Raw genomic sequence first — 24,555 nt, 5'->3', positions numbered from 1 at the left:
AAAATCTCCTTTAACAGTGGAATATCCGGATAAAATGCTGAAACCGACTTCTTCTGAAACTTCTCTGTTCTCTCACGACGTCCTGGATCAATAGAGCTTGAAATGTGGAGGTTTTCAGCTTGAAACAGGCTGACGACGGCGCCTGAGAGCGCTGCACAACGTCTTGCACCGTGGGAAGTCCTTAAAGCGACAGTATCACCTCAAAATCTCTCATCAGCCGTTAAAATTTTCACCGAAAACCAGCTTAATTTTTCGAACCGTGTCCACTTCGATGTGTCTCACAGGTTTAGAAAAAATTTTGATCAAACAAAGCGCCAGTCTCTCAGCAACTTCTCAGACAAAGGAATTCCGACGAGGGGCTGGACGACTCCTCCCACAAGGAGTGCTCACAGGCGAATGACGTCACCGACAGGCGTGGAAAAACTCACGCATGTGCACGAGGGTTCAAGCATGTCTGACGTAAAAACATATGAATGAAATCCATATAGTTTTTGAAAAAAATAAAAAGGACCTATACTTTAGAACTACAGTTGGACTGATTTTCCCCTCATCCTTGATCTCCCCCAGATGTATTTTAAGTGGAGATCAGGGAGTGATTATGAGGAGTCTTGGTACTGGAGGTCTGCTGGCAGGCTGGTGCTGATTCAGCTACCTGATCCTATCCTCAGTGTGCCGCTGGCTCTGCTCTAGAATGCTCCTCTCGGCATTCAGCCGGCTCTGTTCCAGCGCTTTCTCCTCCAGCCTGTGTTTGTCAGCTCTCAGGGATGAGATCTCCTTCTGCTGTCTGTCTCTCTGCCTCTCCACCTCCTCCTGGATCCGAGTCAGTCGACTCCGAGTCTGATGCAGTTCTTCCAAATGAGAGCACTGGGACCCACATGGGGGCGGGACTTCTGTGATCATTTTAGCTTTCTTCTCATATTGTTGGTTTACTGATTCAAGCCTACGGATCTAAAAAGACAAACTATTCAGTCATTCAACAAGAAAAGTAAAAAAAAAAAAGTGTTAATTGCTTAAACTGATGCTGCTCAATTGTTACCAGAAATGTTGGGTTGTAACTGGGGTTGATCTTCTCAAACTATCATGACCACGAAAGCATGCATCTAGCATTATGAACGGCTTCATGAGCTATGCTATGATAATACATTTATGTGAAAATACACTCAAATAACCTCCAGCTCTCACCTCGGTGTTTGCTTCTTGCATCTTTGTCCAAAGCTCCTCCTTTTCTCTGTCCAGCACCTTGCGTCGCTCTTCTCCGGTTCTCCTCTCCTCCTCCAAACGTGCACACACCTTCAGATATCAATCATCATAAAATAACTATTTAAAAAAACAGTCATTTTAACACACAACTCAACTCTATTTGCATATTTCATTACTTTGAATTATTCATTTAAATTAATGATGTATAGATGAGAATGAAACTCAAACAACAATGATTAAAAACCCAATAAAATTATATTTATTTTGCAGTAAATATGCATATCTGAAAGTTGAAGGTGTATTTGGTTTACTAGGCAATAATGCCCATGGGCATGAGGGCAGTAAGGGCATTTGATCCAAGTGACTTTGACTTTCACCCAAATGATGACCCTGTGGCCGTCTTTGCCTGGACAATTCTGGAATCCACCTAAGCGTGTGCCACACTGAGTCCACATCTGGTTGAAATTCCTTGATCTTTGCCAAAATGAATTCAAGGACAATTCCTGGGCTGACCTTCATTGACATATCAGCCAATCATATTTCTATTAAACCTAATATTTCAAATTTAATAGAAAGGAAAACGCCTTGGGAGAAGTCGGCCAACAGACATGCAACATGACTTTGACCGCAATTCCAGAACCCACCCCCATATGTGTGCCAAGTTCAGGGCACATCAGACTGAAAACTAAATTTCAAACTTTGACCCCAATGGTTGATCTTTGGTGCATTTGATGTTACTTGGTGGACATCAGATGGTTGGGGGGACCTTAGACCAAATGACCTTGGCCTTTTTTTCCAACACAAAATCTACTGCCACTTATGGAAAAACCTGAGCTCAGCAAGCTTGGTGGAACTTGGCCCAAGCATATCAGAGTAGAAGTGGAACAAACAAATGTTTCACAGATTATAGCACGATGATGCATTCTACAAGCATTTCTGCAGGGACTCGGTTTAACATCGTAAATAAAAACATCTTTACTGCAAGGAATTTAAAACAAACCAAAAGAAACCGGATTTCTGTGTTACATCCTGCAGTTTTTAAGATATTACAGAGTGTCTAATAGAATATTTACCTTGGTGCATGAAAATGTGGAATTGCAGCAGTGCCCCAGAATGAAAGGAAACATTAGTCATAATGGTGCATCCTTGTACACAGATTACAAGGCGCTGCGTGCCATAACACTCACATACATTGTCCCTCACACATACGAGGTCTGTCCATAAAGTATAGGTCCTTTTTATTTTTTTCAAAAACTATATGGATTTCATTCATATGTTTTTACGTCAGACATGCTTGAACCCTCGTGCGCATGCGTGAGTTTTTCCACGCCTGTCGGTGACGTCATTCGCCTGTGAGCACTCCTTGTGGGAGGAGTCGTCCAGCCCCTCGTCGGAATTCCTTTGTCTGAGAAGTTGCTGAGAGACTGGCGCTTTGTTTGATCAAAATTTTTTCTAAACCTGTGAGACACATCGAAGTGGACACGGTTCGAAAAATTAAGCTGGTTTTCGGTGAAAATTTTAATGGCTGATGAGAGATTTTGAGGTGATACTGTCGCTTTAAGGACTTCCCACGGAGCGAGACGTCGTGCAGCACTCCCAGGCGCCGTCGTCAGCCTGTTTCAAGCTGAAAACCTCCACATTTCAGGCTCTATTGATCCAGGACGTCGTGAGAGAACAGAGAAGTTTCAGAAGAAGTCGGTTTCAGCATTTATCCGGATATTCCACTGTTAAAGGAGATTTTTTTAATGAAAGGCGTGCGGACGGGTCCGCGCGTCGGGACTCAGCCAGCGCGGTGCGGCAGCACAGGAAAAACACCTCTGTGTTGATAACCATTTGTAAAATCCAGGCGGCTTTTGATGGCTTTCAGTGGAGTCATTATATGAGAAATTGTTTAACAGCTGGACATGTTCCAACTTGTCCTTAAGGCTTCCAACGGAGGTGTTTTTCTTGTGGCAGAGCGTCGCGGCGGCTGCAAGCCGACGCTGCAATCCGCCCGCACGTCTTTCATTAAAAAATCTCCTTTAACAGTGGAATATCCGGATAAAATGCTGAAACCGACTTCTTCTGAAACTTCTGTTCTCTCATGACGTCCTGGATCAATAGAGCTTGAAATGTGGAGGTTTTCAGCTTGAAACAGGCTGACGACGGCGCCTGGGAGTGCTGCACGACGTCTCGCTCCGTGGGAAGTCCTTAAAGCGACAGTATCACCTCAAAATCTCTCATCAGCCGTTAAAATTTTCACCGAAAACCAGCTTAATTTTTCGAACCGTGTCCACTTCGATGTGTCTCACAGGTTTTAAAAAAAATTTTGATCAAACAAAGCGCCAGTCTCTCAGCAACTTCTCAGACAAAGGAATTCCCACGAGGGGCTGGACGACTCCTCCCACAAGGAGTGCTCACAGGCGAATGACATGTCTGACGTAAAAACATATGAATGAAATCCATATAGTTTTTGAAAAAAATAAAAAGGACCTATACTTTATGGACAGCCCTCGTACATATATACTCTGACGTACTGCACCAAGAGGCAAAAAACGAGGGGGTGGTGACAGAGTTAACTCAGTGAGAAAGCACTTTTATGCCTGGAAATGAAAGAGTGACTGATCCATCACATGACAAACTTTTTCTCTGCCTCTGCAAAGTGCATGCAGATTTCTTTTTTTTTTTTCCGTGCTGACCTCTTGGTTCATCTTCTTCTCTGAGCTCAGAGCTTCTTGGACACTTTGTATTTCCGCCGCGTGCCTCCTCATCACCTCTTCTATTGCCTTTCGCACCTGCTCCTTGAGACGCTTCCTGTCCTCCTCCGCCTTCTCCACCAGTCTCTTCCTCTCCTCTTCCAGCTTCTGCTGCACATTGGCTCTCTCTGCGTCACCTGATCTTTCTTCTTGTCCAGCTGCGAGCGAACACGGACCCTCTCTACCTCCATTTCCTTGCGCAGATGCTCCACCTCATCCTCCTTTTCTCTCCTCAGACGTTCCTTCACATCTTCCGTTTCTTGTGCAGAGCTTCCTTCTCCTCGTCCCTCTCCCTCCGCAGCCTGTTTCTCTCCTTCTCAAACTTGTCCTTTTCTTGCTGTCTCTCCTTCTGAAGGCTCTCCCTCTCTTTTTCTAGGTCTTTCTTCTGCAGTTTGTCTCTCTCATCATCTGCGTGTTTTTGGATGCGCCGTAGCTCCTCTGTCTGGGCTCTCACCATCTCTGAACGCAAGCTGGACAGGGCCTCAGCATGCTGAACACACACACACACACACACTGTTACTGCACAATCTAGAGGTAGATACAGCGTTTGTACAAATGAGTACATGTGTAAGTGCACAGCGAGCGTATACATAGTTCATGCATTGCTGTGCACTGTGCACGTAGAGGTTAGGGCTACCTGGCGTATTTGCCGTGCGTGGTCACTGTTTCGCCCGCTGCTCTGGAGCTCCAGCTCTCTGTTCCTGCTCTGCAGGCGGCTCACCTGACTCCTCAGCTCCTCCACCTCAGCGCACACACACACCTCACAACCGCCACGGTTCAGCAGTTCTGCTGACGCACAGAAGAAACAAAAGCGTGAACATAAGCGCACACAAAGACGTGCACAAGCATTCTAACTGATTACACACAGCAGATGCTGAGCAGAGTTACAGCAGACCGCCACTGCAGGAGGATTAACAGCCAACCTTCTCACCGCGTTTCATGAACACGTTTCAAAAAAACAAATGTAACTATTTGAATTTTTTTGCCAATATATGTAAACCTATGCCCACAACTATCATATATCTGTGTCAACAAATTCCAAATATAAACTCATTAGTATGCATTTAGTACAATTTTCTCATTAGTATGCAAGTATAAACTTAAAGAAAGCTTAAAATGAAATCAGCTCATTGACTCCCAAAGGGGTATCTGTGGTGTAAGTATCAAGGGTGTGCAATGTATTAAGGCGTTATTGTGGCTGTAACAAAAGTCACATCTTCCTCATTAGGATGCAAATGTATGCAGAAAACATCCCGAAAATCTAATCAACTCATCTACTCACCAGTGAGTGGGTGGGTATGGTGTAAGTATCAAGTGTTTAGGGAGATGAAATTCTACAGGTTCCTGGTGTGCAGTTGAATGGCTCACATGGTAGCACACTGACATAGTGTTTGTGTGTGTGTGTGTTTGCGTGTGTGTAAATGTGTGAGGCATCATTGTAAAGCACTTTGAGCATCTGATTTAGGTAGAAAGTGCGATATATATATAAATGTGGTCTGCTTACCATCTCTAAATGTCTCCACACACGCGCACACACAGGCACAAACACATCTGATAACTTACAGATTTGGGGTATTTTTTTGCTGACGATGATAGTGATGAATGTGTTACTTTTCTAGAGGATGAAAAATGTGATGTTCTTGGTTTTCTGCAGTAGCCATTTGGTATGAAGTGAAAACTTAATTAAGCTAAGTCAGAATGATTAATGCAGACGCACCGAGCTCGGCTGAGTTGAACAAATTTGCGATTTCTTCCGCAGTCAGGTAAGGAGACAGATGGAAAGCCATACGGACAGTTAAGCCGACGCCGGCGAAGAGACAAATTCATCGACTACCTGCTCTGCTCTGCAACTCATCTTCCTGCAGCAGCAGCCTCTCCTTGGCAACTGCGAGCTCCTCCTCTGCCCGTTTAGCCACGCCCTCCGCTTCAGACACACGCCGTTGATCCAATTCCAGCTCCTCCTCCAGGTCCTGGAAGGAGGCAATAGGTCAGGAGCAAGTATGTCAGGCGGTCAGACAGGGGAATTTTTAAAAAAGAAATGTGAGGCAGAAAGTAAATTTTTTTTAAAACGTGGAATGAAATGTGGTGAGTCAGGAAGCCGTGGAGGCCGGCTGTAAGCTTTTAGTGGTTTGCTGTGAAGGTTGATGTCAGCTTGGTGCCGCTCTCACAGGGTTCCTCGTGCTTGTGTGTGAAGTGGTGATGGTGATGCTGCAGAGAATCTTCCTGCTCAAACTGCTCATTAGCAGAGAGTTGGCAGTGGAAATAGCACTCAGGGACGGCAGCACACACACCCCCCCTCCACACACATACACACATACACACACACACAAAACCTCGCTTTCTCATTTCCCATCAAGAAAATCATTAGCTGACTACATCAGAGACAGCACGCAGCAGCAATATTTCATTTCCTTTGGTCTCCCTTATCACAACGCTGGATTCCAGTGTTACCGCGGGAGCGCTCACGTGCGTGTACCTGTATCCTCTCCTGCAGTTTCATCATGTTCCTCTTACTCTCGGCGAGCCGCTCCAGGTGGCTTTCGACCTCTGCCTCTGCCCTCTTCACCCTTTCTCGCAGAGCGCTGTGCATCCCTTTCTTCTCCTCCTCTTCCTCTCTTCCCACTTCTGCCTTTCCACCTCCATTCTGCCTCCATCCTCTTCCTCATGTCCTTGTTCTCTCTTTCAAATCACCCATCTTCTGCATCCATCCCTCCCGTTCCTCCTTCACCGCTCGCCCTCTTGTCCTCCTCTGCTCGATCTCTCTCCTCTTTCAGGGTGCGAACTTCTTCCAGCAGTGTTGTCATTCTTTGCAATTCCTCCTGTTCTTCTGTTTGTCTCTCCTCATCCTTCTTTTTCTCCTCATCTTCTCTCCCTGTCTGCTCCTCTTTCCTCTTTTCTCTTCTTTAGCTGCCTTCTGGAGCTCATCACATGTTGCTTCCAGCTCCAGGATCTGCTCTGGCTGTCTTCTCCAGTTCTTTGCCCAACCTCAGGCTTTCGTCCTGTGCAGAACTCATCTGGACTTTGGCCTCCTGGAGTGCCTCCTCTGCAACCTGAAGCCTCTCCTCAAACATCTTTCCACAGCTCTGCCTCAGTTTCACGCTCCTCCTCTACATGGATGCGGAAGGTCTCAAAGTCTGCTGTACCTGGAATAAAAAAAAAATTTATACACTGAGAAAAAAAAACAGTATGTTCTCAATAGGTACTGAGGTTGGGTTTTCCTGGTGACGCTCTGCCACATTTCTACTACCTGTTGGGGTTTTTCATTCTATAATGACTTCCTTGCAGAGACAGTCATTGGACTTGACAACCGCAGACTCCAATTGCCAGATACAATACACGTAGACCTTTCATCTGTAGACTTGCAGAGTACACAGACCCTGAGGACCACTGGGTTAGTGCCTATCCTCATAGACCTTAGATTGAATTTTCAATTTCAATATATTTCATTTATATAGCGCAAAATCCACAACAAAGTTGCCTCAAGGCACTTCACACAAGTAAGGTCTAACCTTACCAACCCCCAGAGCAACAGTGGTAAGGAAAAACTCCCTCTGAGGAAGAACCTCAAGCAGACCCAGACTCAAAGGGGTGACCCTCGCTTGGGCCATGCTACAACATAAATTACAAAACAATTCACAAAACAAACATACAGGAATGTTGCCAGTGCACAGGACAGTTTCTGGAACAGATACCAATTGAAGAGGATAGGCGTCCATAACTCCCCTTGGACAGAACGCCAATTCATCATACCACCCCAGTTCCAATGAAGATTGGACGTTGTGTAAAATGTAAATAAAAAACATAATACAATGATTTTCAAATCCTCTTCAACCTATATTCAATTGAATACACCACAAAGACAAGATATTTAATGTTCAAACTGATAAACTTTATTGTTTTTGTGCAAATATTTGCTCATTTGAAATGGATGCCTGCAACACATTTCAAAAAAAGCTGGGACAGGGTATGTTTACCACTGTGTTACATCCACCTTTCCTTCTAACAACACTCAATAAGGAATTTGGGGAACTGAAGACACTAATTGTTGAAGCTTTGGAGGTGGAATTCTTTCCCATTCTTGCTTGATGTACAACTTCAGTTGTTCAACATTCCGGGGTATCCGTTGTCGTGTTTGCGCTTCATAATGTGCCACACATTTTCAATGGGCGACAGGTCTGGACTGCAGGCAGGCCAGTCTAGTACCCGCACTCTTTTAACGATGAAGCCACGCTGTTGTAACTCGTGCAGAATGTGGCTTGGTATGTCTTGCTGAAATAAGCAGGGACGTCCCTGAAAAAGACGTTGCGTGGATGGCAGCATGTGTTGCTCCAAAACCTGGATGTATCTTTCAGCATTGATGGTGCCATCAAAGATGTGTAGTTGCCCATGTCATGGGCACTAACACACCCCCATACCATCACAGATGCTGGCTTTTGACTTTGCGCTGGTAATAATCTGGATGGTCTTTTTCCTCTTTTGTCTGGAGGACACAGCGTCCATAATTCCAAAAACATGTGAAATGTGGACTCATCAAAGCACAGCACACTTTTCCCACTTTGCATCTGTCCATTTCAAATGAGCTCGGGACCAGAGAAGGCGGCGGCCTTCTGGATGTTGTTGATGTATGGCTTTTGCTTTGCATGGTGGAGTTTTAACTTGCACTTGTTGACGTAGCGATGAACTGTGTTAACTGACAATGGTTTTCTGAAGTGTTCCTGAGCCCACGTGGTAAGATCCTTTATGATGTCGGATTTTATGTAGTGCCACCTGAGGGATCGAAGATCACGGGCATTCAATGTTGGTCTTCGGCCTTGCTGCTTACGGTGGAAAGTTCTCCAGATTCTCTCAATTGTCTGATTATAATATGGCCTGTAGATGATGGAATCCCTAAATTCCTTGCAACTGATCATGAGAAACATTGTTCTTAAAATGCTGGACTATTTTTCACGCAGTTGTTCACAAAGTCGTGATCCTCGCCCAATCTTTGTCTTGTGAACGGCTGACACTTTTTGGGATGTTCCTTTTATACCCAATCATGACACTCACGATTAGTGGTCCTCAGTTCCCAAACGCTTATTGAGTGTTGTTAGAAGGAAAGGTGAATGTAACACAGTGGTAAACATACCACTGTCCCAGCTTTTTTGAAACATGTTGCAGGCATCCATTCAAAATGAGCAAAACATTTGCACAAAAACAATAACATTTATCAGTTTGAACATTAAATATCTTGTCTTTGATGTGTATTCAATTGAATATAGGTTGAAGAGAATTTGCAAATCATTGTACTCTGTTTTATTACATTTCACACAACATCCCAACTTCATTGGAATTGGGGTTGTAGGTTACTCCACCAGCCAAGGATGGTACCCATTACAGCTGGGTGGACTTGGCTTGCTTGCTTGCTGTGTCCATCTGTGCCAATGACAACCTCTCTCCTCAGGGAAGGCTAGGAGAGAGAGAACCCTGAGCACAGAAGAAATTAGGTTATGTAGAGGGAGCACAAGCCTTAGTGCCTCCATCTTGACCACTCACAGCTGGAATCCAATGGCATGATAATGTCAAGGCACTGGAGAAGCTACATGGGGTGGCCAGAACTGACTGCACATCTGAAGATCCACCAATTACAGCCCATTCCTATGTCTTTTACTGTGTAACTGCAAATTAAATGATAATCAAAAACATCTGTGCATGAACCAGCGAGCAACATTTTGTCCTCTCAAGCTCAACTGGTGCTGAGTTCATTGTCTAGGATTCCCACTATGCCACATAAATGACAATATATCCAATGACCCTATAATGACCCAAGGTCTTTGTTAAATCCTCAGTGTTTGACGCGTCGGTGTGTCATGAGGGGTTGCTGTTCTACAAATACACATGTGCATATATACTGTATATATACATACCTGAGCTCCAGCTCTTTGCTGCTCATCCAGAGACTCCTGGAGCTCCAGCAGGCGTGTCCTAAGTACTGACCCCTCCCCTTCTTGACATGTCTCCATTAGAATACGGTGCATTTCTCCGTGGTGGGCGTAATTCAAGGACTGTAGGGCTGCCTCTTGCTCCTCATTCTTCATATTCAACGATAAATCACCTGCAGGGTGTGAATGAGAGCTTAAGCCTGAAGTGTTTTGTATGAAAGATATGCTTTTGCACTTATTTGTCATCTCTTGTAGAAGAATAAATTAATCTTAATTCTTTTGCAGTTTATGAGGAAGGAATCAAGATGGGGGGGTTGAACAAGCCAGTGTGCATGTGTGTATGTTTTTCTGCAACTAGATGTCAGACTGACACCATACTTCAGGATGTAAACAAAGCTTCCATCCTTGGCCACTCCTCAGTTGAGCAGAATGAACAAGATTGGAGCTTTTAACAGGTCTAACAGCTCACTATGTGGGGAAAACCCAATATATGTGGATTCCAGTCCTACCAGTCCTTGTTGGTCAGCCATTTTAGCCTCGTATATGATTTTTTTTTTTTTTTTTGGAAAGGCAACTGCTATCTGAGAAAAAAAAGGGAACAGCTTTGGGGTGAGTAGTGAGTACTGTTTTTCTCTTTAAACATAGAGAGGAACTCTGGTTCACACAGCAGGACATGCATGCAGTAAACATGCATTCTTGGCAAGACTGGTGATGTAAACAGTTGACAGTACAGCTCAGAGCACAGAGGGAGTGTTGCTTCATTCTCTGCAAAGATGCCTTTAAGTCACTAGGGTTCTACAAAGAAAGTAGTGTTGGCTGCTATATTAATGTTAAAATAACATTCACAACATCTTTAAATGCTAAAATGTTTTATTGTTTTTTAATTATCCAAGAAGCAACTTGCTTCTTTGTTGCTTTAAGTGCAGCAGCCTTTCTCTACTCAAAGAGGTGTGTTCTTTAGCCCAAAGACCATGCAAGTGTGTTGCACAGGAGGGCAGATATAATCGCATAAATAAAATACAACACATGCAAATGGCATTTAATCAACAACAAAAAAAAACCTTTTACATGTGTTTGAGCTGAGACATATGTCACAGAGGTCTAAAAATGAGTTGGTTCAGGTGAACAGGTTTCTTATCGCAGCAGAATTTCTTCATACACAGATATATAATAGTGGAACTTTAAAGATGTTTAACTCAGAACCCCACGTTAAATCAATATTCAGCTAAATCTGGCCTCTTTATGGTCACAGTTCATATCAACATGTTGCCTTTTGAATTCTGTGACACTTTTATTAAGTCAGTTTCATTTAGTTGACTTTTATTGACTGATATGCTGACGATATCCAACTATTTGCTTCATGTTGATGTTGCTTTGTTGGCCAGGCTTTTGAAATAAAATTGTGTTTGCACTCAGCTGGTTACAGTGTGCAGCCTCTTGGTTTCACAACACTCAGCACAGGGCCCTTGGGCAAGGTCCTTAATCCCCTAGTTGCTCCCAGTGTGTAGTGAGCGCCTTGTATGGCAGCACCCTCACATCGGGGTGAATGTGAACCATTATGTGTAAAGCGCTTTGAGCGACTGATTCAGATGGAAAAGTGCTATATAAATGTAGTCCATTTACCATTTACAGCAAGAAAGCTGACACTCACAGTTCACAAACTGACAGTGTCAGCCAGTGCTTTTAGCTGGCAGCTTTATAACAAATGTCAAAACTGACGCTAACCGACACGGACACACACACATATGTATTTACAGTCACCAAAGACTTCATGTCAGGGCTTATCTTCCACTTATAGCTGATGACTAACTCAAGAAATATGGCATGTTTCACCCCCGCTATTCACGTTGCCCTCCATGCCATGTCTACAATGTCATCATCTGACCCCAACGTCTCACTTACGCTGTTGCAGAGGCGTGTATTTGTGTGTGCAGCGGGCACACGGGCTCATATTTTAACCCAGACGCCTCTCTGTCTACAGCACACAGCTGGCACAGCAATGCTGGTCATTCCCTCTGTGTTTGTGTGTGTGTGTCACCAACTCGCTTTCTTGCACAGGTCCATAGTCTCACTCTTTGTCAGTCTACAATTTATGAGTTGGACCTCACAGATTCTCTTATGGATGACGGATGTGACATCTGCCCAGATACACAAATCTGACACCCGCCGTTTTTTTTCTTTTCTGTCAGTCTGTAGTTGCTGACCGCAACCAATCACATGCCTTAACTTTTGACTCGTGACTCAGAGGAATGGAGGAGCGATGAAACGAGGACAGACTGTGTCCTCTTTGCTCTGCAAGTTAATGCAGAGGACGAGGAGGAAACCATAGCTGGAGATATGTGAGGACGGTGCAGCAAAGTTTGTCTCAATTTAAACCATAATCCCCACCATTTCACTTCATGGCTACAGCCTGAAATATGGTCTCTTATATACAATCTAAGACAGTATTGGCGCATGCGCTGGTGTCACACATTGCCACATCCACTGCCTTGCATCCTGGATGGTAATCACCCAGACAGACAGCTGATCCATCCCTGCCTCTTGAAACACTAATAAGAAGAACGGCATTTCAATAGCACTGTGACATCTTGCAAATGCTCAAAGTGCTTTTCAGTGATGCCTCACATTTACTTCTCATTTACTTTAATAGCTGGGTGGACTGAGACAATACTGAATAAGTGTCTCGTCCAAAGACACAGACAGGTAGCATGAGCGGGATTCAAACCTAGGCCTACAAATTAGCAGACCAGCTCTTTAACCACTGAGTTACCTGTTCTACTCTCTACGGCACTACCTAAGTGCTGGATCATGCAGAGAGAAATGTGCCACATGGCCAAAATGTCATAGTTGATGCTTCCTTGCGATGCAAGTGGTACCACTCATCGAAGTCTCCTTAAATAACTGCTCGTTTGACACAAATTTGTTCCAGTGGTACCCAAGGATCCTCAAAGAGCCCTGTCACCAATCACCTTGTGTCACGGGTCAGCATCTAAGTCTCACAACCATTCAGTAAGACAGGAAGCACCAGGACCCGAAAGATGTGGACCATCGTTCTGCAGCAAAGATACTGGCATCACCAAACGCCTGTGTCCAGTGATCTCATGACTCCATAAGCTCTTCCCAGGTGTCTCCCAATCTCAATGGCCGAGGACCCAGTGACATGAATGTCAGTTCCATGATAAATGAATGTCTCAACAAGTTCAACACTTTCATCGCAATGATGGCCAAGTCCAAGAATCACTGAAAGCCTGGATCTAGAACAACTGCAAACCCAGATGCTCCAATTCCTCACTCAGTTTCTCAAGTACTGCAATCTGGGTTTGATTCCACAAAGATCACGGCATCATCCATAACGTCAAAGTCAGTAAACCTTTCCTCACCAACAAAAGCATCTACGAGGTCTGTCCATAAAGTATAGGTCCTTTTATTTTTTTCAAAAACTATATGGATTCATTCATATGTTTTTACGTCAGACATGCTTGAACCCTCGTGCGCATGCGTGAGTTTTTCCACGCCTGTCGGTGACGTCATTCGCCTGTGAGCACTCCTTGTGGAGGAGTCGTCCAGCCCCTCGTCGGAATTCCTTTGTCTGAGAAGTTGCTGAGAGACTGGCGCTTTGTTTGATCAAAATTTTTTCTAAACCTGTGAGACACATCGAAGTGGACATGGTTCGAAAAATTAAGCTGGTTTTCAGTGAAAATTTTAACGGCTGATGAGAGATTTTGAGGTGACACTGTCGCTTTAAGGACTTCCCACGGTGCGAGACGTTGCGCTGCGCTCTCAGGTGGCGTCATCAGTCAGGTTTTAGAATTCATCATAGTACAGAAACAGCATTAGTGAAGGTTACAAATGATCTTCTTATGGCCTCGGACAGTGGACTCATCTCTGTGCTTGTTCTGTTAGACCTCAGTGCTGCTTTTGATACTGTTGACCATAAATTTTATTACAGAGATTAGAGCATGCCATAGGTATTAAAGGCACTGCGCTGCGGTGGTTTGAATCATATTTGTCTAATAGATTACAATTTGTTCATGTAAATGGGGAATCTTCTTCACAGACTAAGGTTAATTATGGAGTTCCACAAGGTTCTGTGCTAGGACCAATTTTATTCACATTTATACATGCTTCCCTTAGGCAGTATTATTAGACGGTATTGCTTAAATTTTCATTGTTACGCAGATGATACCCAGCTTTATCTATCCATGAAGCCAGAGGACACACACCAATTAGCTAAACTGCAGGATTGTCTTACAGACATAAAGACATGGATGACCTCTAATTTCCTGCTTTTAAACTCAGATAAAACTGAAGTTATTGTACTTGGCCCCACAAATCTTAGAACATGGTGTCTAACCAGATCCTTACTCTGGATGGCATTACCCTGACCTCTAGTATACTGTGAGAAATCTTGGAGTCATTTTTGATCAGGATATGTCATTCAAAGCGCATATTAAACAAATATGTAGGACTGCTTTTTTGCATTTACGCAATATCTCTAAAATCAGAAAGGTCTTGTCTCAGAGTGATGCTGAAAAACTAATTCATGCATTTATTTCCTCTAGGCTGGACTATTGTAATTCATTATTATCAGGTTGTCCTAAAAGTTCCCTAAAAAGCCTTCAGTTAATTCAAAATGCTGCAGCTAGAGTACTGACGGGGACTAGAAGGAGAGAGCATATCTCACCCATATTGGCCTCTCTTCATTGGCTTCCTGTTAATTCTAGAATAGAATTTAAAATTCTTCTTCTTACTTATAAGGGTTTTGAATAATCAGGTCCCATCTTATCTTAGGGACCTCGTAGTACCATATCACCCCAATAGAGCGATTCGCTCTCAGACTGCAGGCTTACTTGTAGTTCCTAGGGTTTGTAAGAGTAGAATGGGAGGCAGAGCCTTCAGCTTCAGGCTCCTCTCCTGTGGAACCAGCTCCCAATTCAGATCAGGGAGACAGACACCCTCTCTACTTTTAAGATTAGGCTTAAAACTTTCCTTTTGCTAAAGCTTATAGTTAGGGCTGGATCAGGTGACCCTGAACCATCCCGTAGTTATGCTGCTATAGACGTAGACTGCTGGGGGGTTCCCATGATGCACTGTTTCTTTCTCTTTTTGCTCTGTATGCACCGCTCTGCATTTAATCATTAGTGATCGATCTCTGCTCCCCTCCACAGCATGTCTTTTTCCTGGTTCTCTCCCTCAGCCCCAACCAGTCCCAGCAGAAGACTGTCCCTCCCTGAGCCTGGTTCTGCTGGAGGTTTCTTCCTGTTAAAAGGGAGTTTTTTCCTTCCCACTGTAGCCAAGTGCTTGCTCACAGGGGGTCGTTTTGACCGTTGGGGTTTTACATAATTATTGTATGCCTGCCTTACAATATAAAGCGCCTTGGGGCAACTGTTTGTTGTGATTTGGCGCTATATAAAAAAATTGATTGATTGATTGATTGATTGATTGATTGATGATGAACACCAGTCTTCATTGGATAAATTCAGAATTCCTGCCCCTTTCTAGGTGCAACACTCACATTATCACTGTATAGACTGGCCAGGATGTACAGCAACTTCTTAGCAATCGCATGAACACTTTAACAATTTTCAAAAGCCTGAAAAAATTAACTTGAGTATGTCTCAAACTCCTAGACAGAGCTAAAGAATAGAGGAGTCCTGCTTATCTTCTTCTTTTCAGATGCTCCTCCACATTATTTATTTTTGGTTACAGGCCTTCATGTGCTGTTCACTTATAATCTGCCGGAAAAACTGCATAATATGAAAGTTGAGCAAAAAACTGTTGAAATTTTATCTTATCACAAATCAGAGTAGCAGTACAGTTGGGTGAAAAATTGGCGAAAGCTTCTTACTCCTGTAAATCCGCCTCAAATCCTGCCTGTTGATAATGATATTCATGTAGCCGTTCGAGCCAGTGATCCAGCTCACTGGCAGTAAATGTAATAGTCAGCAAAGCATGTGGTGATTATTCTGTCTACAGCGTGAAGAAGCACATGAGGCTGTTGGGGGGGTTGAACGGTGGTTGCACAGGGGAGAGGTTAGGCAAAGAGACAGGCGTGCCTCAGCCTCCCTCCCACGTACGCTCACAAATACCTTCACACATATCAAGAGGCTACCACTGTGTTTCATTACAAACAACACTGTGAAAGCACTGAATCCAAGAGTTCAGAACATCGCACTGACAGAATTAAAGCTGCCAGTCAAAAGTGTGGGTGTGCGCACACAAACGCTTTAACGAGATGAGATGATCTCTGAGACACCCAAAGGGACAACAAACTGTCAGCCTCCGTCTGGATCGCCGAGGGTGTGTGAGCGTGTGCGTTCACACCCACGTTTCAAATGGCAACTTTTTGGCTTTAAGAAACACTATAAGAAATCTGGAAAAAAAAATTGTGGCAGTCAGTAACGGTTACTTTTTTAGACCAAGCAGAGGGAAAAAAAATATGGAATCATTCAATTCTGAGGAAAAAATTCTGGAATCATGACAAACAAAAGAACGCTCCAACACATCACTAGTATTTTGTTGCACCACCTCTGGCTTTTATAACAGCTTGCAGTCTCTGAGGCATGGACTTAATGAGTGACAAACAGTACTCTTCATCAATCTGGCTCCAACTTTCTCTGATTGCTGTTGCCAGATCAGCTTTGCAGGTTGGAGCCTTGTCATGGACCATTTTCTTCAACTTCCACCAAAGATTTTCAATTGGATTAAGATCCGGACTATTTGCAGGCCATGACATTGACCCTATCTTTTTGCAAGGAATGTTTTCACAGTTTTTGCTCTATGGCAAGATGCATTATCATCTTGAAAAATGATTTCATCATCCCCAAACATCCTTTCAATTGATGGGATAAGAAAAGTGTCCAAAATATCAATGTAAACTTGTGCATTTATTGATGATGTAATATCCCCAGTGCCTTTACCTGACATGCAGCCCCATATCATCAAAGACTGTGGAAATTTACATGTTCTCTTCAGGCAGTCATCTTTATAAATCTCATTGGAACGGCACCAAACAAAAGTTCCAGCATCATCACCTTGCCCAATGCAGATTCGAGATTCATCACTGAATATGACTTTCATCCAGTCATCCACAGTCCACGATTGCTTTTCCTCAGCCCATTGTAACCTGTTTTTTCTGTTTAGGTGTTAATGATGGCTTTCGTTTAGCTTTTCTGTATGTAAATCCCATTTCCTTTAGGCGGTTTCTTACAGTTCGGTGACAGACGTTGACTCCAGTTTCCTCCCATTCGTTCCTCATTTGTTTGTTGTGCATTTTCAATTTTGAGACATATTGCTTGAAGTTTTCTGTCTTGACGCTTTGATGTCTTCCTTGGTCTACCAGTATGTTTGCCTTTAACAACCTTCCCTTGTTGTTTGTATTTGGTCCAGAGTTTAGACACAGCTGACTGTGAACAACCACATCTTTTGCAACACTGCGTGATGATTTACCCTCTTTAAGAGTTTGATAATCCTCTCCTTTGTTTCAATTGACATCTCTTGTGTTGGAGCCATGATTCATGTCAGTCCACTTGGTGCAACAGCTCTCCAAGGTGTGATCACTCCTTTTTAGATGCAGACTAACGAGCAGATCTGATGTGATGCAGGTGTTAGTTTTGGTGATGAAAATTTACAGGGTGATTCCATAATTTATTCCTCAGAATTGAGTGAGTCCATATTTTTTTCCCTCTGCTTGGTCTAAAAAAGTAACCGTTACTGACTGCGACAATTTTTTTCCTGATTTCTTATAGTGTTTCTTAAAGCCAGAAAGTTGCCATTTGAAATTACTTTAGTTTTGTGTCATGTCTGTGATCTGCTTTTTTTCTACAAAATTAAACAACTGAATGAACATCCTCCGAGGCTGGTGATTCCATAATTATTGCCAGGGGTTGTAACCTGCACGGGTCAACCCGTGCTTTCTTTCTATTGGCTTGTTGCGCCGTGCACATTGCGATGTGACAGTTTTATCTTTAGCAGCACTCATTCACCCAGGGCAGATCACCCCCATTACAGAGGGAGGGGCCACGGAGGTGTAATGTTCCGTAAACAGATGTGAAGAGGCGAGTACAAGTTTCAGTCTCCATGCTCATGCACACAGGGGCAGGAGTTATTATTAAATATAATATTTCCCACCGCTGACCCATTTCCACCTTTGTCTACATGCCCAGTACACTCAAATAAACCAAGTGTCACAGACTGGCATACCAGAAAATGCTTCCACTGAACATTACACAAGTGCGAAAGAGAAATGTTAATGGAAGAGGTTGGAAAATGTCTAACAAGCACAGACATAAGTGCTGACGTCTCATCTGTTTGTGTACGTGTTTTGACAGACGGAGTCAATGCAGCAGTGTATTTCACTTTGACACAGTGAAACCTACAGACCGAGGTATTCCTTTTCTGAAGCAATTGTTTCACTTAGTGTTTCAAAACAACACAAAAAAATAAATAATTTTACATTTGAATTTTTTGATCTTTTGAAGCAGAAATGGTTGTTCAATGGAATAAGATGTTGGGCTACCACTATAAAAAGTACAGTTCACAGCGCTTCATTTTTTCCACAATTTACGTTACAGCCTTATTCCATCAATGTTCTACACACAATACCCCATAATGACAATGTAGAAAAAGTTTTTTTTTTGTTTTTTGTTTTTTTAGATTTTTAGATTTTTGCAAATTTGCAAAAAAAATAAAAAATACAAAAATAAATAAAATACACAGTAAAATTTGCTGAGTAAATATACTCTGACGGGATAACATTTGGTCCCAGTCTAAATAGAGTAAAATACACTATTATAGAGTAAAATCAGCTCAAATCAAGTGTCCAGGAAGATATCAAGGTGGCTGGCAGAGCAGGCTGGACGCAAATGCAAGACACGGGTACACAGCTCAGTAGAGTTAAAGCGTTTACTGGGTTCATATGCTGGAGTCGGTACACAGAAAGGCAGTCCAAAAAGAGCAACAGTAGCAAAAACATCAGCTTAGGCATGGTCAAGGTACACAGACAGGTAGTCAAAAAACATGATAAGGCTATCAGAGCAAGGCAAAAAACATGAGAACCTGAGCTGGAAAGAGGCCCAAGGCACAACGATCTGGCGAGGACAAGAGCAAACTGTGAGGCTTAAATAGCACCCAGGTGATGAGCGGCAAATCAACAACAGCTGTGAGGAAACCTCCAGAAACTTTACTGTGTAAGAAATCACATGTACATAACTATTCACAGCCTTTGCCATGAAGCTCAAAATTGAGCTCAGGTGCATCCAATTTCCACTGATCATCCTTGAGATGTTTCTGCGGCTTAATTGAAGTCCACCTGGGTTAAATTGGGCAGCATGGTGGCTTAGTGGTTAGCACTGTTGCCTCACAACAAGAAGGTCATGGATTCAATTCCCACCTGTGGCCTTTCTGTTTGGAGTTTGCATGTTCTCCCCGTGCTTGCGTGGGGTTTTCCTCCGGGTGCTCCGGTTTCCTCCCACATCCAAAGACATGCAGGTTAGGTGAATTGGAAACTTTATAATTGTCAAGGTCTCCCTTGCAAAAGAGGTCTTGATCTCAATGGGACTAACCTGGTAAAAATAAATTCAGGTGACATGATTTGGAAAGACCACACGTCTCTACATATAAGGTCTCACAGTTCACAATGCAGGCACAAACCAAGCATGAAGTCAAAGGAATTGTCTATAGACCTCCGAGACAGGATTGTCTTGAGGCACAAATCTGGAAAAGGGTACAAAAGCATTTCTGCTGCTTTGAAGGTCCCACTGAGCACAGTGGCCTCTATCATCTGTAAATGGAAGAGGTTCGGAGCCACCAGGACTCTTCCTAGAGCTGGCCGCCTGTCTCAACTGAATGATTGAGGAAGAAGAGCCTTAGTCAGGGAGGTGGTCAAGAACCCGATGGTCATTCTGTCAGAGCTCCAGCATTCCTCTGTGGAGAGAGGAGAACCTTTCAGAAGTACAACAATCTTTGCAGCAATCCACCAATCAGGCCTGTATGGTAGAGTGGCCAGACAGAAGCCACTCCTTAGTAACCTGGAGTTTGCCAAAAGGCACCTGAAGGATTCACAGACCATGAGAAACAAAATTCTCTGGTCTGATAAGACAAAGATTGAACTGTTTGGCGTGAATGTCAGGCATCATGTTTGCAGGAAACAGGGCATCATCCCTACAGTGAAGCATGGTGGTGGCGGCAGCATCATGCTGTGGTGATGTTTTTCAGTGGCAGGAACTGGGAGACTAGTCAGGATTGATGGAAGGATGAATGCAGCAATATACAGAGACATCCTGGATTAAAACCTGCTCCAGAGCATTCTTGACCTCAGACTGGGGTGACTGTTCATCTTTCAGCAGGACAATAACCCTAAGTACACAGCCAAGATATCAAAGGAGTGGCTTCAGGACAACACGGTGAATGTCCTTCCATATTTTTTTCCTCTGCTTGGTCTAAAAAAGTAACCGTTACTGACTGCCACAATTTTTTTTTCTTGATTTCTTATAGTGTTTCTTAAAGCCCGAAAGTTGCCATTTGAAATGACTTTAGTTTTGTGTCATGTCTGTGATCTGCTTTTTTTCTACAAAATTAAACAACTGAATGAACATCCTCCGAGGCCGGTGATTCCATAATTTTTCCAGGGGTTGTACATTCCAATTCTAAGGTAGAACTCTACTAGTGTATACTAAAGTATATCTAAATATCTAAAAAAAAAAAAAAAAAAAAAAAAAAAAAAAAAAGAGTAGAGCCCCTTAGGTGCCTGGTCTTGAGAACCAGGGATGGTAGGTTGAAAAGCTTTTTTATCTCATGGGAACTCTCCCTACCCACTTAAGTGGATCAAGAAAATGGACATCATAAGTGATATTTCCACAATCAGGGTAGTAAACAACATATACAAGAAATATAGTTACTACATAATATTATAGGGGTTAGCTTCTAAAACCTAAATATTTTACAGGAGAAGATTGTAGTATATGTTTACCTAGTCTGTAGACTTGTTGTAAAACTAAATTTATAGCTAGTAGGCTAAGCTATAATATGGTTATTTTTATAGACACAGAAGCTATGATGTAATATGGTTTAGGTATCTATCTATCTATCATGTTGTCATTATGGGGTTTGTGAGTAGAATTTTGAGGGGAACAATGAATTTACTCCATTTTGGAATAAGACTGTAACATAACAAAATGTAGAAAAAGTGAAGTGATGAGTACTTTCTGGATGCACTGTAGACCTGGACTTACTTCCTTGGAGCTTATGAAACCTAGAGATGGACCGAGCCAAAGCCAAAGATAGGGGAGAGCTTGTTGGTCACAGGGTCTGGAAGGCATGTTAGACCTTTGTGTAAAAGCAGGAAGACTTGGCCACCAGGGACAGCGGATTCAGTGCGACCGTGCAGTCAAGCGATCATTGTCCTGGAAGGAAGTTTGGGGTACTAATGAGGGTAAGCTGGCCTTCCCCCTGCATGTTGTGGCAGACCTTTTGCTAACTCTAAGGATTTTAAAGATCACACATTACATCTCAACTGGATGCCCTAAATCTCTGGGAGGCTGGTATAGGTGAAGGTATGATAAGGTCCTTTCAGAAACTGCCTATTGGGTGAATTTACAGTACGTCAAACCCAACAAGCTCCAGGCATCATGGCTCACAGTATAGCTTTCAAAGGGAAGTAAGTAAGGCTCTTCCGGCAAGAACAACTTCAAAGAACCTGCATTCCATTTTGCTTCAAGCTTCCAGTTGGAAAATACAATTGAAACTGTGAACGGAACTTGCCCTTCCAGAAGAGGTTGCAGTAACCTTATTCCAAGGATACATAATTTTTCAATACAAAAGGACAAAAACCATCATACTAGTCAAACCTGCAGTGCCCTGGGAGGTTAGGAACCATCCCTCACCAACTGAATAAAGGAAAGTACCAGATTTGATCGATGAGGTCCTTGTCAAAGGATGGCATACAATCTTTATCCCAACTGAACTATGCTGATGCAGTTTGCCAGTGACGTCAGTGTACTATTTATTACAGAAGATAGATTTTGGAACACAAACAGCTGAAGAAAACCACTGGGGAGATAGCCTGAGCAGCTGAGACCAGCTCAAGATAGCTGTGGTTGATGTGAGCTTTCACTTGGAACCCTGCTGCAGGTAAAGGATAATATGCCCACAGACAAAAGCTACAGACAGCAGGTCACCAGTGGTAGTAATAAGAAGAACTATAAGCATTCAGAGAGTACATGCGTCTCCAAGACCAGATGTTAGGACTGAAACAGCTCGTTTTAGACTCATCATGAAGTTTTCAAGTTTTTTTAAATGATGATTATTGCTGTTGTTTTAAGTAAGCAGCACCTCAGTATTTTTGGCAACAACCTTAATTTGTTTTTGGGACACCTGGTGACCTCAATAAGGTTGAAGAGGTGGATAATATCTTAGTACCATGAAATGCCAGTGAGGATGCTGTTTTTCCAAATACACATAACATAGAAATCCATGTGACAATTCATCGAAATTCCTAGGTTTTTCCAAAGCTGAGGAATTTACACTGCAAAAATGCAACAGACAGATGGACAAATAGATTCCATCCCTTCCAGATTAACAAGGTAACTCGAAAAACAATAAATGTGATCATCCTGTATGTCTCCAAAACTGAGGATAAACTGATTAAAATGTGGTGAACTGTCATGCACCATATCAATCCAAAAAAAGCAAGTTTGTCTTGCTTATGTGTGTACCAATCTTCCACGTGCTGGACATGTCTGGGATTGCTTTGGGGAATAATCTCATCGTACGCATGATGAAAATGTAAAACAGATGCAGCTGAAGTTCCATGTAGCTTGAAATGAGCTTGTTTTCTGTATCCAGGGCCGGATATAGCTTTGGGAGGTGAGGAGTGGTATTATGAAGGGGCATGTCCCCCTCTCTTTTGAAAAATAAATAAATTAAATAAATCTAGAGCCTTTTTCCTGCATTCTCAATATGGGAACCTGGGATGCTGATCTCTACTGTTTTAAATAAGTTTTACTTTAAGCACAGGAAATCTTCTAATTACGGTCGCCAAGGACCGAATAAAATCATTAGCGTTTATTTATTTGTCTGTCTGTCTGTCTGTTACCAGGATTACGTCACTCAACTGAATAAGTATAAGTGTAAACCAGATAACACTGGTGGGCACCGTGATCACGTGGCAGTTGTGACGGCTACAGAATGTGACCCTCCCGGATGTATATCTGAGAATTTAGAGCTGGATCTCAAATAACGACCACTCCATGATGATTTATGGCACAGAGGTCTAACACCAGCCGTTTCAGGCCTAAATTTAAGTTAAAGCAGAGTACCTTCTAAATGCATACAGGTAGAATTGCAGGAAATTGGTATATAACATGAAACCCCGCCCATGTATTGTGGTAGAACCCATTTTGCACACAGTAACACCTTTAATAGTCTGTTACAAAACAGCTGTGTGGTTTGTGTGTGTTGACTTGTCATGCTACCTGTGTGACTGTGACAGACAGACTGACAGATCAGAGGTACCTGCTGCAGAGCCATCATCTGTGTATGTGCTTGTAGTTGAGCCTGTAGGTCTTCTATCTGCTGCATGTGTCTCTGGGTCGTCTGTCGGCTCCACTCGGTGTGCTGCTGGGTCAACTCCGAGCGCTGCTTATCTGATGTTATGCACACAAAACGTGATGGAAAACAAAATCAATTTTTGCCCACTGTTACAGGTACCCTTCTGCTGTTGCCATGGTGAATTGTATCCATGGCGATAGCAACTTCGCTCTTGAATTGATAATCTCAATCTGTGTCATGTTTGCGTGCTCTTGTGCATTGGTGCATGCTGCACTGTGTGTTAATGTTGCATGCACATATGCTAATGAGCGTGTGTGAACGTGTGCGTGTGTTACCTAGCTCCAGATGGTGCATTGTCAGTAATCTGTTTCTCTCGGACAGCAGGTCTTCTTTGGTCTGTCTCTCTAAGGCCTGCAGCGCTATGGCGTGAGCGTGTCTCTCCTCAGCTAAAGACTGAGTTTGTGGCTCCTCCAACACATTCACACACGCACACACACGTCCTTTTACATTAGCTGCATGTGTTTACAGCTACATATTTCTAAGACACACATATACCGTGTCAAAGCGTGCATATGCTCCTTAGATAATTACAAGCAGATTACGTTGTCAGCTCACTGCGAGTTCTGCTGCACAATAGTCGAAACTGGTCAATTATTCATGACAGAGAACATCCATGAACTGTGCATATGGTTTTGGACAGCGTGTGTGTACCTGCAGCAGCTCCCTTAGTTTCTTGTTTATCTCCTTTGTGTCTTGGACCTCTTTCCTCAGCCTGTCAATTTCAGGATTGCCATGGCAATCGTCCCCTAGACCCGCCTTCTTCTTCTCTGCCTTTTGGGGGGCATTAAGGAGAAATGAGGAGTTTAAGGCTCTGCAACATTAAAAATGCAGCATTTTAGAAAAACCTTGATCTGACACAATTAGTTGGCTCATCTGTTTGATCAGTTACAGTGATTTATCAAAACTGAGATTGCAGTTTTATGGATGAGTAGTTTTTCTGTTTTATAGCATTGAAAATGCAATAAATGCAGCCGAAGACATGCCTAACTGTGAGCTCTTGGGACTTGTTTTCCATCATTTTCTGATATTTTATTGATGAAATGGGCAGTTTAATCAGTAAAGGTGCTCATTAACTGCTCCCTTAGAATTTACAA

General features: G+C 43.0%; 1 protein-coding gene across 1 annotated transcript in view; it reads right to left on the bottom strand.

Moving 5' to 3' along the window:
* Positions 1-24,555, bottom strand: part of fam184b (family with sequence similarity 184 member B) — a 75,603-nt gene that overhangs the window by 20,434 nt on the left and 30,614 nt on the right. The window contains 18 exon segments of the mRNA XM_034188682.1: positions 653-948; positions 1,183-1,290; positions 3,879-4,069; positions 4,072-4,191; positions 4,194-4,425; positions 4,573-4,724; positions 5,770-5,905; positions 6,412-6,548; positions 6,551-6,571; positions 6,574-6,618; positions 6,621-6,669; positions 6,671-6,831; positions 6,834-6,891; positions 6,893-7,042; positions 9,839-10,026; positions 23,314-23,496; positions 23,737-23,869; positions 24,113-24,232. Coding sequence (XP_034044573.1) covers positions 653-948; positions 1,183-1,290; positions 3,879-4,069; positions 4,072-4,191; positions 4,194-4,425; positions 4,573-4,724; positions 5,770-5,905; positions 6,412-6,548; positions 6,551-6,571; positions 6,574-6,618; positions 6,621-6,669; positions 6,671-6,831; positions 6,834-6,891; positions 6,893-7,042; positions 9,839-10,026; positions 23,314-23,496; positions 23,737-23,869; positions 24,113-24,232 — 2,480 coding nt within the window.

The sequence above is a fragment of the Thalassophryne amazonica genome, chromosome 15, assembly GCF_902500255.1.
Source record: "Thalassophryne amazonica chromosome 15, fThaAma1.1, whole genome shotgun sequence".
NCBI classification, from domain to species: Eukaryota; Metazoa; Chordata; class Actinopteri; order Batrachoidiformes; family Batrachoididae; genus Thalassophryne; species Thalassophryne amazonica.
Note: the sequence above shows the minus strand (reverse complement) of the source record. Positions and strands in the feature narration are given on the sequence as shown.